Source organism: Akebia trifoliata, chromosome 9 (genome assembly GCF_017979445.1).
Source record: "Akebia trifoliata isolate Shusen 1 chromosome 9, ASM1797944v1, whole genome shotgun sequence".
In the NCBI taxonomy this organism is placed as follows: Eukaryota; Viridiplantae; Streptophyta; class Magnoliopsida; order Ranunculales; family Lardizabalaceae; genus Akebia; species Akebia trifoliata.
The window spans coordinates 24760017-24777386 of NC_141383.1; the positions used below are offsets into that span (position 1 = coordinate 24760017).

The window sequence follows — 17370 nt, forward strand, 5'->3', positions numbered from 1 at the left end:
AAGGGTATTTAATTTTTATAATTAAATATCTTGTTAGCAATAAATGATTTGGGAATCAATGCAAACAAGCATTAATTATGTAAAAGATCAACATACTCCTATTTTATTCACTAAAAGACAATTGACAAGGGTATTATTAAAAAAAAAATGTGTTGGAGAATGTTAACGTCCTCTATGAGGTCTAAGACATCATGGGGACGTTAGCATTAATTATGTAAAAGATCAACATGCTCCTATTTTATTCACTAAAAGACAATTGACAAGGGTATTATTGAAAAAAAATATGTTGGAGAATGTTAACGTCCTCCATGAGGTCTTGGTATTGGACCTCATGGTGAAAGAAAATAAAGTGTGAATGAAAACAACTTTGAATTGAATACTCAAAACAAACAGAGGTTACAATCTTATAGTGATTGTAACACATTAAGATCCTGTTCTACTGCCTATGATTAAGCCTAATCATTTACAAATAAGGAAACAAATAACTAGAGATCAATTCACAATATTTTACAAATTTGACAGCTTATTCTGAGCTTGATTTCCTTGCCTATTCTGAGCTTCATTTCCTTTAACACTCCCCCTCAAGTTGGAGTGTATGTTAATGACACCCAACTTGCTAAGTAAGGCTTCAAACTGTGTGGAGCTTAATGGCTTAGTAAATAAATCTGCCGGCTGATTTGTAGTTCGAATATAGGCTGTCCGAATCATTCCTTCTTGAATTTTCTCACGTACCAAATGACAGTCTATTTCTATGTGTTTAGTTCGCTCATGAAAAACTGGATTTGATGCTATGTGCATAGCTGCTTGATTATCACAAAACAAAGTTACTGGTTGTGTGTGGTTTATCTTCAAGTCTTTCAAAATGTTTTTCAACCATGTAATTTCGCAACATGTAGTAGCCATAGAGCGATACTCTGCTTCTGCGCTTGAACGAGATATCGTTGTCTGTTTCTTGGTCTTCCAAGAAACTGGTGCTTGACCAAGTAAAATACAATAGCCTGTGATTGATCTTCTTGTGTCCTTACAGCGAGCCCAATCAGCATCACAAAATGCTTGTAACTGAAGTGAACCTGTAGATGGCAATAAAATGCCTTGCCCAGGTGTTTGTTTGATATACTTGAGCACTTTATGAGCTGCTTCCAGATGTGGTTGCCGAGGTTTGTCCATAAATTGACTCAACACATGTACAGCATAAGTCAGATCAGGCCTAGTTACAGTCAGGTAGATTAACCTTCCAACTAACCTTCTGTATGTTGATGCATCATCCAAAAGCTTTCCATTGGATTGTGTGAGTGACATGTTCTGTTCAACAGGGAACCGAGAAGGTTTAACACCCAAGAATCCAGCATCATCTAGAATTTCTAAGGCATATTTTCGCTGCGACAAACTTATTCCATGTTGTGATCTTGCAACCTCTATGCCAAGGAAATATTTGAGTTGCCCCAAGTCCTTAAGTTGGAATTGCTTGGACAAGAAAAACTTAGTGTTCTCTATGTCTTGCAAATCATTCCCAGCTAATATCACATCATCAACATATATAAGTAATGCCAAAAAGCTACCTTGACGACTTCGGACGAATAAAGAATAGTCAGACAGAGATTGATGGAATCCTGCGGCTTTGAGTGCACTAGACAACTTGATAAACCATTGTCTAGAAGCTTGTTTCAATCCATACAGAGATTTGTGAAGTTTGCAAACACGTTTCTCCCCCTTTCGTTCGAAACCAGGAGGCAAGGACATGTATACTTCTTCATTTAGATCACCATTCAAGAATGCGTTGTTAACATCTAATTGATGTAGATGCCAACCACGCAAGGCTGCCACACTAAGTAAGATGCGTACGGTTACCATTTTGGCCACCGGGGCAAAAGTTTCCTTGTAATCTACCCCTTCGACTTGATTGTAACCCTTGGCCACCAACCTGGCCTTATACCTTTCTACTGTCCCATCGGCCTTCATTTTATTTTATACACCCACTTGCAGCCGATTGGCCGCTTATTGTGTGGCAATGACACCAAACTCCAAGTCCTATTAGCTTGTAAAGCAGCTATCTCATGTTGCATAGCTTCACACCATTTTGGGTTTTGGACAGCTTGTGAAAAACTTGTGGGTTCTTTGAGGAGGGTGAGTTGAGTAGTATATGCTTTGTGAACATGAGAAGGTTATCATAAGACAAGAATTTAGAAAGAGGATGAGCAGTACTTGAAGTTTTGACCAGATTCGTGGACGACGTCGGTTCAGATCTTGAAGGGAGGGTCATCTCGATATGAAAGTCCTGCAAATATTGAGGAGTTGTGATGGAACGGCTGCCGCGTCGAAGTGGTTGGATGGGTGCAATCGGTGACTGCAATGGAGTGGTAATGGTTTGGATGATGGATGGTGATGATGTTGTAACATTTGGTATGTGCTGTAGAGAAGAGATGGGAGAAGTAGGTTCAGTTGTGGGTGTAGTGAGAGTTGGTTGTTCATTTGGACTTGTGAGAGAAGAAGGCCCATTTGAAGAAGGAAAAGAAGAATTGGGCTTGGACAGAGAATCTATATCAAAACTTAAAGATGGGTCATTATTTGAGAACCAAAATTGTGGTGTATCAAAATTATTAAGAGATGTAGTAATATGGAAAGGAAATGTGGTTTCAAAGAAAATAACATCTCTTGAAACCATTACCTTTTTCTGAACAAGATCAAAGACTCGATACCCTTTTTGCCCATAGGGATATCCAAGAAAGATACATCGCGATGCTCGAGGATCAAACTTTGAACGATTTTGTGCATGAGTAGAAACAAAACACAAGCAACCGAATACTCGTAAATGGGAATAATTTGGAATTTTGTTGAAGAATTTTTCATATGGGGTTTTTCCTTGGAGAAGAGGAGTGGGTGTTCGATTTATGAGATATGCTGAAGTAAGAATAGCATCACCCCAAAATTGTTTCGGAAGGCCAGCTTGAAGAAGCAAAGCACGTGCCACATTTAGCAAATGTCTATGTTTTCGTTCGGCAACTCCATTTTGTTGTGGAGTATTGATGCAACTAGTTTGATGAATTATACCTTTTTGTGCATAAAAACTTTCAAGTTTGAATTCAGAGCCATTGTCACTACGAATGATTTTGACTTTGGAATTGAATTGATTTTCCGCCATGTTGATGAAGTTTACTAGAAGATCCCTAGTATCTGATTTGTGTTTCATAAGATGAATCCATGTGCATCTAGTGTGATCATCAACAATAGTAAGAAAGTATTTTGCACCCGAAATAGAAGGAATCTTATAACCACCCCAAATATCAACATGAATCAAATCAAAACGAGATGTAGTAGTAATGGAACTTAAAGGGAATGGAAGCCGTGTTTGTTTAGCCAACGGACAAATTAAGCACTTGTCGGTGTTACAAGATTTATTTTTGAAATGTGAAAAAGGAAATAACTGAGTGACTTTGGCTGAAGGATGTCCAAGGCGTTGATGCCAGAGATTCGGGTTGGGAATTTGGGTATGGTTGCATGTTCCTTTCTTAGCTTGATCAAGATAGTAAAGACCCTCCCGTTCAATTCCCGTCCCAATCATCTTCCCCGAACGTAGGTCCTGAATGACACAAAATTGACTTAGAAAAATGGTTATGCAAGATGAATCAGAGGCCAATTTGCTAATTGAAATTAAATTCAATCGGAAATATGGGACACACAAAACATTATCAAGAATCAAATCAGGGGACAGAACAACTTTGCCAATGTGGGTCACTTGTGCCACTGAGCCATTTGGCAATTCCACAGTACGGTCATTAACGGGTCTTGAATACGTGAGCAAATTTTGATCACAAATCATATGATCTGTGCACCCACTGTCCAAAATCCAAGTACTCCTCTTACCATTAGAGATAAGTGAGAAAACTTTACCTGAAAGTTCATCATGAGTTGGGAAATTACTAACATGGTTGGCAGAAGAAGGTTTACTTTTCAACATGCTTAGTATTTGTTTGCACTCTTCAGCTGTGAAGGGAAAGTTCATCTCCTTTCTTTCAGTCAATGCAACTTGATTTCCCTTGGAAATTGTTGCATTAGATTCAGCCTCAGTTGCCGCTTTCTTCTTGCGACAATATTCAACCGTATGTCCCTTCCAACCGCAAAAGGTGCATTTGAGATGTGCACGACAATTTTTAGTTGTGTGGTTCGTTCTATTACATCTAGAACATTTTAATTCACCTTCAGACTCACGTCTTGAGTCCTTCACGGCAAAAACAGCAGCATCTGGTTGACTATGGCTTTTTCCGGTTGTCACCTCCAATTGTTTCTCATGACGAAGAACCAGTGAGTATGCCTTGTTTACTATGGGTAACGGATCCTGTAGCAAAGTGTTGCTGCGAACACCTGCATACGAGTCATTAAGGCCCATAAGGAACTTCATGGTCTTCTGTGTCTCTAAATATGCAGTCACTTCTTTGATTGATCCACAAGTGCAGGTTGGAAAGGTACAAAGTGCATCACGCTCATCCCATAAACCTTTCAGTTTTGTGAAATAAGATCCTACAGACATGTTACCTTGCACACAGTCATGAATCCCGTTCTCAACATTGAATAATTGTACCACGTTCACATGTGAGAATCGATCTTGCAAATCGACCCACATCTGTCTGGCATCCTTGCAATTGATGACGCTGCTAGCAATTTCTTTAGACATCGATCCTAGCAGCCAAGTCTTGACTAAATTATTACAGCGATTCCATTGTTGACGTTCTTCTGGATTCTTTTCATCAGGCTCCTTGATTGAACCATCTATGAGTCCGATTTTGTTTTTGACTGTCAAAGCCATAGTCATGGATTGGCTCCATGTGCTATAGTTGTCTTCGACCAGGGGTTGTGGCACAAGGATAGCACCGGGTTGATCTGAATGGTGAAGGTAAAGTTGATGATTGGGATTATCCCATTTTGCACTTGAAGCCGTGCTTCTTTGTCTCTCGTCTCCCATGGAAGTCGGCTTAGGATTTGCTGTTGTGGTTTGTTTTGATACCCAAGTTATGCTCTGATACCATGAAAGAAAATAAAGTGTGAATGAAAACAACTTTGAATTGAATACTCAAAACAAACAGAGGTTACAATCTTATAGTGATTGTAACACATTAAGATCCTGTTCTACTGCCTATGATTAAGCCTAATCATTTACAAATAAGGAAACAAATAACTAGAGATCAATTCACAATATTTTACAAATTTGACAGCTTATTCTGAGCTTGATTTCCTTGCCTATTCTGAGCTTCATTTCCTTTAACACATGGAGGACGTTAGCATTCTCGAACACAATTTTTTTTTCAATAATACCCTTTCACATTTTGTCTTTTAGTGAAAAGATATATTAGTCTTATTAATGGATGGGACGAGATGTCAAATCGAGTTTTGAAATCATGCGCTGGACATACATTGGTGATAAATTTAGATGGTGATCGAGGTGTAATGCCACGTGAAGGGGAGCGGATCATCTGTAGCATGTTTCCTCTGTAGCTCCAACCAACAGTTGAGTGTATGCCATCAAGGAGGTTTCATCCAATCGTTAATGTTAAGGAGTTTAGTGACCATCCAATTTCGAACACTAGATTAGAGCCCCAAAAAATCTTTTTTTTTTTAATCTGATCTAAACCATGAATCCAAGATATCTGTGTTATTTTAATTCAATTTGATGTTCTTTGGATTGTAAAAACAAGAGCTACAGGAGAAACGCGCCACAGAGGATCTGCTCCCCATTTGAAGAGGGATTTGCTGACATGGTGCCATGTAGGCTTTGGAGTGTTATATATGTCACGTAGGAAGATCATGCTTGTTGATATAGCGACAGATGAAGAGTATTCCCCTCATAATGATTCCACGGCCAACATGATAGTTGAGATGATGAACCAGATCGCGGTGTTAATCACAAATTACGTGTGGCCACATGGGAGACATAGACACTGACTGGCATATTGTGGTTGGAGAAGGAAGGAACTGACGACTAACTCTGCGGATAGGGAGACTACGAGAAGAATTCATATTGTTACCTAGGATGATGAACAACAAACAGCCCGATGATGCCTCTTTACAACGGGACCCTTGCCCGACAGCTAATAAAAAGGAAAAATGGGATCCAACATGTAAAGGACCTTATCCATCTATTTAAAAAGATAATTGAATTCTTTTAGGATGATCCAACATGTAGTCATATTTAATCTCTGTGAGCAAGAGTCCCTAGATCTAGGGATTTATGGGGCAAAAAACCTAACAAGAAACACAAGATTTGCATTATTCAACTAAGCCTACGTCCACATTAAAAATTTAGAATACCATATTATTTGCCATTATACATCAAATTTCCCTGTGATCCCAGATTGGGTATTTTTGATGAAATATACCCCTTAGACCTTAATTCAAGATATCTAACCCAACATTCTCCCATTTTAATTATGAGGGAACATGAAAAGAGCCAGTTCTAAATCACTTTAATCTCCTTTCTCGAATCCTAGTCCAACCCGATGGACTCTTCCCCGTGCCATAAAATTACCTACGAATAGGAAGAACAATAATGGGAGGTCGCTAACCAACTTCTCTTACCAAGCCCTTCCACAAATGTCCCACGGATAGTTAAGAATCGAAGAATAACAATAGGTGTTATGTAAATCTCTTGTTTTCTGTTGGCGGTACGCAGAATTGAGGAGCTCAAGGATCAAATTTTTTAGGATTACAAAAAAATGGCAATTATGTAATATTTTCTTCAGGGTTTTCTATTTTGGGGAGATAGACATCTTTCAACAAGTCTCGGTTTTCATAAATAGAGACCTCTAGGGTTGTAAAGTTGTGAAAGAAAATAGTGATTGTTCATGATCTAAACGTGGTCGTGGGCCCTGTTGGACAACGTAAATCCTTGTGTTTTTTGTGTGCAATTTCTGTTCTCTTCGCTGCTTCGTTTTCCACTAGAGGTAACTAACCAACTTCTAATAAAAATTTAGAATAAATCGAATGACTATAGCAACTTGAATGAGCTGGTTCGGGGAATTAGAGATCCAAATAAGAACTAATAATATTTTGTAGAAGAAGGCAGATAGAAAGGTAGCAATCTTTGGATACAATGCACTTATAATCAAACAAAACTAATTAACTTTAGATATTCTCATAAAATTACAAAGGGGTACATAGTAACTAACTTTTGATATATCTCAAGTCTCAACCAAACAAATCAACCACTTCATTACAACAAATCTATAAAAATAAAATAAAATAAAAAACTCTCCTCTCTGTAGGCTTAGATAACAACAACAATTGTATCTTACAAGATAAAACCTAGTGAAAGCAACAATGAAGACGAGAATAAGAACACAAGTTCCTTTATCAGGACCTTCAAATGGTTCCCAGATGACGGGGAAGCACTGGGACTTGGACTACCAAAAGCCATAACATTTTCTTTGGAGCAAGCGTAATTGCATCGACTTGGAGGAACAACTCTGCATACACCACTATTTGCTAAGAGAAAAATGTCCTTTCGATTATCTTCTCCAAATGAGTATATGTAACCCAAAGAAGGGAGAGGACTTCCCGGCATTGAATCATATTTGATCGGTGAGTCAATTGCACAATTGAAAGGAATCTTTGTAGAAGTGAAGTTCCCACTGTTTTTTGGGCTCTCACCACCTGCCCATAGATCATGAGTGTACAAATCTGCGTACATGTACCTAGAAATCCATATATGAACAAGACAATTAATTAATAAGTTAATTCAAGTCTATATATGTTAACCAACCAACTACTCCAAGGGACTGATCTGTTTGAGAGGGAGAGAACTATGAATATAAGAGGGTCATGAGGCTTAACTGGGGTATGACACACCCGGGAATGGAGGAAAATATACATTCAATAACATATTGATGTTTTAAGATCTAAATTGATGATTGGATCGAAAGTTTGAATTGGTTGGACCTTGGTTTGCATTTATTGTAGATTTAAAAAAAAAACCTTCAATCATGTAATACTTTTTATTGAATGACTTTCATTTGAAAAAGAAAATTCAAGAGGCTTTGAAAATCGTTTAAACAGGGGATCCAACCCCCCCCCCCCCCCCCCCACCCACTCATAAAAATTACCTTTTGCTAAGATTTGAATATTAAGTGAGTGATGGAGCTTGACTTACCTTCCATTCATGCATGGGTTAGTCCTGGACCAATAGAAATAACCACCTGTTATCGACACTGATCCTTCGTTCTTATTTATGGAGTTGGCAGACGTATTTCCTCCAGGAGAGTCTAAAGTTGTGTAAAGAGTATGTCAACTTCTTCATATTTCTCCTATAAGACTAACAAACGTAAGAATCAAACAAATTTTATAATGGGGAAGCCAAGACTTCGTGTAATAATTAGGAAATTGAGAATAGAATCCTCTAGAAAACTGTATCAAAAACAGTTTGTGAGTGTGAAAACCTAGATAAGAAACATTAGGGCAATTAAAATTATAAGAATGCACATAGAAAACGGCAGAATAATTTTTTACGTGGTTCAATTTGGCAGTGAGGCCTATGTCCGTGGATGAGTTGAGAGAACCTCAAACTCAAAACCCACCTTCATCTACTAATTACTAACCATTAATTTTACCTACCAAACATGGGTCCTCTTATGCACCGCAATGGGTTCCCTACAATGCACCACTTTCCATAACTTAAACTATAAAGTACATTATTATTATTTTGGTGGGGAAGATGGACTTGAACCCATGACTTCAATGTTGCATTACGATATATCAAAAGAAATGCCTATTTGCTTGATAGTCGAAACTATCAGATTGACATGATCTATGGGTCGCAAGAAGTACAAGAAAATCATTCACAACCCAAGTCCAAAATTATTTCTAGAATAATGCTGAAGTGACCTCAAGATTCTACCTCACATCCCACATCCTGACGTGAAAGTGTATGGGAACCATAAATGTTTTTCACCGAGATACGAATTAAAAAGCATTTATGGTTCCTATCCACTTTCACGTCAAGATGTGCAATATAAGGTACAATCTTGAGATCACTCCAGCACGACTCTTATTTCTAAGATAGAAAATCACAATGAAGAATTTGACTGGTAACTATAAATTGAGACACCTATGTCACAGAAAAATACATGGAAAAAGATTAAGATGTGTCGAAAGAAAACTAATTTCTAAGTAACTTCGAACCTGGCCAACATCTGCACAAAGAAAGTAGGAAGGTCTTTCAGAATCAAAACTAAAACACCATGGATTTCTCAACCCAAGGACCCAAATTTCTGGCTGCAAGTCCTTATCATAGAAATATGTATTATCACTAGGGATCGAATAGTTTCCCCATAGACCACGGTCATCTATTTCACTGGCACCTGAATATATACATGACTAGGATGGAACACAAAAAAGGATTATAAATGATAAGGAAGTAATAAGCATACAATTCCAACTTACTACAAGGAATGAAATTAAAGAAATAAAGGATGGACTTTCCAATGGTTCATTGGCAGCACTTTCATTCCTTCCCTTCAAATTGATCTATTAAAGTTCCATTTTTAGTGATGTTTCTTCAAGCAATAGTAACTCTACTCATGGTTGATTCTCTAACAATGAAATCTGATAGGTGAGAGAACTTTTACATAATCTTCTTGCTACCATCGGCATCCGTATCCGGGCATCTTAGAAAACTATATCCATATGCAACAAAATATGACTAAAGAAATAGATAGTTTTGACAACAAAGAACAAGAATAAACTTACTAAGTAATACTTACTTGGTATGTTATCTATGTCCAACCTCATAATCTTTCCAAGCAAGGATTTCTTGTTTTGGGAAAAATTATAAGGATCACCTTTGCTTCCACCATCACCCATCATAAAATACAAATACCCATCTTCAGGTCCAAAGAGAATCTGCCCTGCATGATGACCCATAAATGGAAGACCCATCATAAATATCCTGCTCACCTTTGATGCACTAGTAATTGTTATCTAGAAAACATATAAAGGAAGGATTAGATTAGAATCCTTCAATAAGAATAGTTGCAGATATTTAATAAAAAATGTACAAATGTGTACCAATGAAGCCTGTGTTGCGGTACCATTAGCGGTAAACTCTGCGATAACACTTTGGTACCGACATGGTTGGGCTCCATCATCAGAAGAAAGTTTTGAAAGATCACAATTCACGTCCGAATTACAAGAACATCGTCCAGAACATAGTGGCGATTGGGCCCTATCACAATTGAACGAAATGAAGAAGCGGCCATTACGTGCAAAATTGGGATGAAAAGCCAATCCCATAATCTCAAATAGAGTATCAAATGTACTTCATCGGTTCTATCCAAGAAGGGATTGGATTCATCAAGACCCAATGTTCCTTGAGATACCAAGTCAGGAACGGTTGCCAACGATATCTGTCCTTGTTAATTAGTCATGAAGATACAATTGGACCCATCAGGATGAGCAACCATATTAAGTTAAGATCCATTTCAAATTTTCTCAAGGCAGAGACCATTTGGAGGACTTTGAGTTTCGGTATTATTTAGCGTAACTTTGTCACCATCGAAGAAAAACAGATCCATCAACGGAAGATCCACCCAATGCTTCGCAGAAATCAGTTTTTGATTGCCAAAGATTGGTAAGTTTGGATAAAGTGGAATTAAGTGGCACACTGGTTCTTCCTTTCAATGAAGCCGCAAATGGGGAATTCAATATAGAAACATTTTGGCATGTATCCCAACTTTTGTACAAAAGTTGTTGGCTACGCTGTTGGACTTAGTAGAATTTGATGAAACAGTGGAGTTGCATAGAACGGTGTTGGTTATGTCTTCTATTCTTGTATGTGTAGGGTTGTCGTGGATTCAACCCGGATCTTTTGAGATCCGTTAACGACCCGCATGACCTGTTTAATTGGTAATGTGTGGGGTAAGAGATGAAACCCTAAAGGGTGTGAGAAAGATACGAGAGACAAAGAGATATTGTAACCGTGTTCTTCTTTGGTTGATATAGTGAAATCGCCGTTTTCGGCCGTGGACGTAGGTCGATTCTTTGACCGAACCACGTATATTTTGTGTCGTGTGAGATTCTTGTGTTCTTGCTTGATTTATACTTCGGATCATAGGGTTTTGTCTAACAAACGGGAACTTCCCGTAATGCAGGTATTGTAAATAGCTCTGCTGAGAATTGATCGCTTCTCTACAAACCACGTGAATCTAAAAAATTAGCAAATAAGAAAAGTTGCCAAACGAATAAAAATGCATAAAAAACAAGAGTAATTGTTTGATAGGGGAAACATTTAGCATATTAGGCTATCTATTAACCTCACATTCATGATGGATTAGCATTCTTCCCAAAGGCGACATAAACGAAAAACTAACAGATTTTCTTTGGAAAGACAATAACTAAATTATTAAACATCTATGTACCATTTAAACAATTTCAATGAGAAAAGAGTCGGTAAACCTTGAATCATGTTCTCGAGATTCGACAAAGAGAAGAGGTAAGTCTAGCACTTTTGTAGTGATGTTCATTGACATGTTCTAAAACTTGTAGAGTTGCATTTTGCTTACGCACTAGTCGAAGTTGGATTTATTTATTGTTAGTTTTATAGACCTCTTAAGGTTTCCGTCCATATATAACTCCATTTATTTGAAAGTTTGAAGTCAAGTGATGATATTAATAAGTGAAATTATGAAAATAGTGAGATTATATAACCAATTAAATGTCTTGTACTTTGTTGTGCTACCCAGAGCTGCAGGGGTGAAGGGGGCAGCGCTCCCGACCCAAATTTTTAAGGGATACGAAAAGGGAAATCGTGTAATATTTTCTTAGGGTTCTCTATTGTGGGGGGGTTTCTGTTTTAGGGAGTTCTACACATTTTGGTAACTCTCGGTTATATAAATAGAGATCTCTAGGGCTGTAAAACTTACGTGAATATAGTGATTTTTCTTGTTTTGTTCCATGGACATAGACACACTGCCGAACCACGTAAATCCTTGTTTTTTGTGCGATCATGTTTTTTTTCACAGGTTCGAATAAGTGTTTTCAAAGGCGTCTGAGGCTTATGCCTTAAGGCCTCATGATGAGGCTTATTTTAAAACACCTTGAAGCATAAGGTTGAAACCTAAAAATAATTAAGGCTTACACCTCAAACCAAAAGGCACTTAAAATTATAATAGAATCCATGGGGTCTATCAAACAAGGCTGACTTAATCGATATAAGATCACGTAAAATTTCAATCCAATCGAGGGAAGTATTAGTTATCAATTCGTGTAGAATTCGTAATTAAGAAATCCATAGGCAGCTTTTAATCATAATTATTGGGGAGCGAAGTCTTATCGCATATAGGATGGATTTCAGAAGAGAAGCACGTGAAGGATCAGAGACAGTAATGGATTGAAATTCGTTTCTGAAGTTGTGCATCCTCGGCCGAATCACAACAAACATTCCCATTGTAAGGACAGAAGGCCATAGGAGTCGTTGACCTATTTTAATAATTAAAAAAATTTGAGAATTCAACAAAATAATTGCAGCACAAAAATGAAAATTAAAGATTAATAAATGAAATTAAAGGTAGAGAAAAGAAACCCACTTGAATAAGTACACAAGGAACTAAAACAACCTAAAAAAGAAGAAAAAAACTCACTTGGGAGATCAGGCACAAAAATGAAAATTAAAGATAAATAAATGAAATTAAAGGTAGAGAAAAGAAACCCACTTGAATAAGTACACAAGGAACTAAAACAACCTAAAAAAAAAAAAAATGAACCTCACTTGGGAGATCAGCCAAAAAAGAATTGCAAATAAAAAAAAATTAAATATATACAAAAAGAAGATGGAGAGAGAGGCCCACTTGAGTTGGTGCATAAGGGAAGTGAAGAAGAAAGATCAGGAAGCATCATCAAGTGAAATAGGAGGAGAATGGCAAGACCACCACCCCCCATCTCTTCAAACAGATAGACAGTAAACAACAATAACAAACTCTCTTCTATATATATTCTTCAAGAGAGATTTAAGAAAACAAGACACTCTTACCATTATCTCATGGTATTTAATTAACTAACCAACAATAAAATAGGATGAATTACAGACTAAAAAGGATTTTGGGTTTTGAAAATGTCTCCCACTTAACAACCACCCCATCTTTGAACACACTGTTTGTATTTCAACTCTCTCTCTCTGTCTCTCTCTCACACACACACACACATACACATATTTCACTTTGTCAATTTCAGGTACAAGGTGAAACACAAAGCAAATATATGTTAATTATGTAAGGCCCTCCATATTGGGTGGGTGACAGAGTTGACTTGTCAAAAGGATAAGTTACCTGCTCAGGAAGACTTTCTCAAAAGGATCCAGAAGGAAGATGGAGATACTTCACAATTGTCAGTTTGATACTGAGTTGGGTTGGATCACCATGATACCCAATTCTCAACAGAACTAAATTTTGTTTAATGATCTGGGGACAGAGTTGAGTGGGTGAATGTTTTCTGCCCATTGAACACTATTTGGTGATCAATTATTTGGCTGATTCAAAAGGTTGAAAGAAAAATTGAAAAATTTAGTTCATAGAAAGTAGATTCTGAGACACCGAATGCATGGTTGACCGAGATTGTGGATTAGCATTAATACAAGTAAAAGCCAGCATCAATAAAGAGACAATTTTTTCTTCAATCCGTCGATCAGCAGGAGGTGAAAGTCGCGGATCTAACACATCTTTTAGCATTATTGTTGGATCACTTGTAGACCATAAAGACGATATAAGTTCCCCGGGATGCCTCCCCATGATCACTTCTAAAGCCAATACTCCAAAGCTATAAACATCACATTTTTTAGTCACAACCATTGTGCTTGCAAGCTCTGCACACACACACACACACACACACAAAAAAACAAATGTATTTAAGCTGAAATAAAGAAGGTTGTTTGATTTGAACTTCAAAAATTTCACAGTAAAGAAGTACAAAGAGTTTGTAGTAGAAACTTACCTGGAGCGATATAACCATATGTGCCTGCAACTGTAGTCCATAACGATGAATCTAGCTTTAAAAGCCTAGCAATGCCAAAATCAGAGACACAAGCCTCAAATTCTGAATCCAATAAAATGTTTTTGCTTGATATGTCTCGATGAATGATAGGCGGAGTGCAGTCATGATGCATGTAAGATATAGCATGAGCTACACCATTGATGATATTCACTCTCTTACCCCAATCTAATTCCATTGCTCTTTCCTCATTGCAAAGAATTTTATCTAGGCTACCCCTTTCCATATATTCGTAAACCAAAAACGTGTGTCTTTTGTGAGAGCATAACCCGTAAAGTTTCACAATGTTTCGATGTCGAATTTCTATTAAAACTTGTATTTCATTCGCAAAACTCTTCATATCGTCAAACTCCTCGTCTTCCTGTGTACAAAGCTTCTTTATAGCTAAAACATGACTTGATAACTTTGCCTTGTAAACTCGTCCATGTCCTCCCACCCCGATACAATATTTTTCATCGAAATCTTATGTGGCTTCGATTATGTCTTCGTATACAACCTTTCCATCATAATTCCATATTGCAAATATATCCCCACTTCTTAATGTAATATCCATCTTCTTTATCCTTCTCAGATTTATTCGTCGACGAAAAAGATAGAAAACGCCGACTAGAATAAGAACCAATGTGCCTAGGAGTGAGCCAACAATGACGACAAGCAATTTGTGTATATTTTTTCGAGCACCCATATTTTTAGATCGATTGCAAGGCGGCAAGGGACCAAATTCACTGCATAAACCTTTATTATTACTGAATGCCTCAAGTGAAGCGTTTCGAAAAGTTTTGCTATCCGGAAGAGGACCCTCTAACTCATTATTTGAAAAATCGATGGATGACAAACTGACCATATCACTTAAGGAAAGAGGAATGGAACCAATGAGTTTATTATGGGAAAGATTCAAGCTTACTAACATAATCAGATTTCCCAATTGTGGTGATATCTTCCCAGTGAATGAATTTAGACTAAGGTCTAGTAATTCCTGTAAGGCTCTCAAATTGCCAATCTGATATGGGATGTTTCCTGTGAAATTGTTTTTGCTCAAACTCAAAAATATCAAATTCGAGCAAGTGCCCAATTGCTCTGGAATCTTTCCACTCAGCTTATTCATCGAGAGGTCCAGGAATATCAACTTGGATAAGTTTCCAATTTGCAATGGTACTTCGCCCAAAAGTTGGTTATCATTCAAGCTCAACTTGTACATATCAGACATCCTACTCAACTCCCTTGGTATCTCCCCTACAAGTAGGTTTGAAGAAAGATCGAGCACTTGTAATTGAGTTAATTTGCCTAATTCCTTTGGTATCCTACCATCAATCCTATTACCATGGATTTTCAAGGCTGTCAGATTTTGGCAATCTCCCCAATTTGGTGAGAGAACACCAGACAATCTGTTGTAACTCAAATCGATATAATTCAAATTTGGATACAATCCAAAGTCTAGGGATAAACTTCCATTGAGTTGGTTCCCTTCAAGTCGAACTCGAAATAAGCTTGTGCAATTTACCAAGCTTTTTGGAATCGGACCAATGAAGTAGTTGTTTTTTGCAATGAAACGTTTTAATGACCCGCTTTTACACACTTGTTGTGGTAAGTAGCCCAATAAGTTGTTATCAGACAAATCGAGAATAGAGAGAGATGAAAGATTTCCAATATCTTGAGGTAATGAACCAGATAATCGATTTTGAAAAAGGCGCAAATCGACTAAATTCCTCAAAGCACCAATGTTAGGAGGGATTGGTCCAGAAAGAGAATTTTGATAAAGGTGTAATGTGGTAAGCTTGCTCAAATTTCCAAAAGATGGGGGGATTGGTCCAGAAAGAGAATTTTCATCAAGTTCCAAATCGACTAAGTTCCTTAAAGCACCAATGTTTGGAGGGATTGGTCCAGAAAGAGAATTTTGATAAAGGTATAAGATGGAAAGTTTGCTCAAATTACCAAAAGATGGGGGGATAGGACCAGATAATTGATTTTCTTGAAGGCTCAAATTGACTAAGTTCCTTAAAACACCAATGTTTGGAGGGATTGATCCAGAAAGAGAATTTTGATAAAGGTATAATGTGGTAAGTTTGCTCAAATTACCAAAAGATGGGGGGATGAGACCAGATAATTGATTTTCATAAAGGATCAAATTGACTAAGTTCCTCAAAGCACCAATGTTTGGAGGGATTGGTCCAGAAAGAGAATTTTGAAAAAGTTCCAAATCGGCTAAATTCCTTAAAGCACCAATGTTTGGAGGGATTGGTCCAGAGAGAGAATTTTGAGTAAGGTAGACAATGGTAAGTTTGCTCAAATTACAAAAAGATGGAGGGATGGGACCAGATAATTGATTTTCAAAAAGGCTCAAATAGACTAAATTCCTTAAAGCACCAATGTTTGGAGGGATTGATCCAGAAAGAGAATTTTGAGAAAGATCCAATTTTACTAAGTTGCTCAAAGTAGCAATGTCAGAACGGATTCGTCTTGAAAGAGAATTTTGAGAAAGGTCGACAATGGTAAGTTTGCTCAAATTACAAAAAGATGGAGGGATTAGACCAGATAATCGATTTTGAGAAAGATCAAGGGTAGTGAGTTTTGAAAGTGTACCAATGTGCATGGGGATGGTACCTGTGAGTCCATTCTCACTTAGATTTAGATGGACAGGATTTGGGAAAAAAGAGAAATTTAAGTGATCAAGCTTACCTTGTAAACCCATGTTCGAAAGGTTTATTTCAATTACGCTTCCAACCTTGTTACAAGCTATCCCGAGCCATTTGCATGGGCTTGGTGCAGTAGTACTGTTAGGATGTATTGTCCATGAACTTAAAAGATGTTGACTTTGGAGATTGGCTTTCCATTTAAGGAGAACTTCAGTTTCTGATTCAAATGTAGTTTTGCAAGAAACTAACAGAAGTAAAAATGCAAGGAAGAAATATTTGTGAATATAGGCCATGGCTGTGGGTGTGACAGAACAGACTCAAACTTGTGATATATATAGCCAATACCCTTTTTCGTACTTCTTATATATACTTCTCTTTTTTGTTGTTTTCCTTAATTATATATTTTCTATCCAGACAAAAATATCTACGGTTCTTACACATGCCACGTTAGTAAGTTATTCTATCTAGCTGAGCTAGAAAATCAGCACTCACTTATGTGAAAAAGACAGGACTTTTTTTTTTTTTTTCTCACAAAAATCTGGGATCAACCAATCATGTGTACCCACGTGTGTTGATTGGCAATATTTCTAGTTTACAAAACTACCCTTGTTATTACAGAGTCTGTGAGCAAAAATAGTGAAACGTACCACAAAAGTATTAAAATTTTCCAGTGAGCAATGCCACGTGAAAAGGTTTTACTCTTTTCTTTTGTTTT

The 17370-nt window shown here is 37.3% G+C and overlaps 1 protein-coding gene and 2 pseudogenes across 3 annotated transcripts in view; all 3 read right to left on the reverse strand.

The window, feature by feature from the left end:
* LOC147394932 (HIPL1 protein-like) overlaps positions 1 to 12443 on the reverse strand; it is a 36779-nt pseudogene extending 24336 nt beyond the window's left edge. The window contains exon 1 of the transcript XR_015181325.1: positions 12311 to 12443. The product of XR_015181325.1 is annotated as an HIPL1 protein-like (transcript). The remainder of the gene's footprint in view (positions 1 to 12310) is intronic.
* On the reverse strand, positions 7095 to 11336 carry LOC147394935 (HIPL1 protein-like; annotated as a pseudogene). Its single transcript, XR_015181658.1, has 7 exons — positions 11295 to 11336; positions 11113 to 11186; positions 10051 to 10809; positions 9747 to 9963; positions 9166 to 9344; positions 8138 to 8291; positions 7095 to 7682 (listed from the first exon to the last, which is right to left on the reverse strand). The product of XR_015181658.1 is annotated as an HIPL1 protein-like (transcript).
* A 1086-nt stretch (positions 12444 to 13529) lies between the features above and the next one.
* On the reverse strand, positions 13530 to 16969 carry LOC147394936 (uncharacterized). The gene is given in 2 exon segments (XM_086453340.1): positions 13530 to 13837; positions 13966 to 16969. Coding segments are annotated over 2 exon segments (3282 nt in total). The 5' UTR covers positions 16949 to 16969; the 3' UTR covers positions 13530 to 13538.
* Between the last annotated feature and the right edge of the window lie 401 nt (positions 16970 to 17370).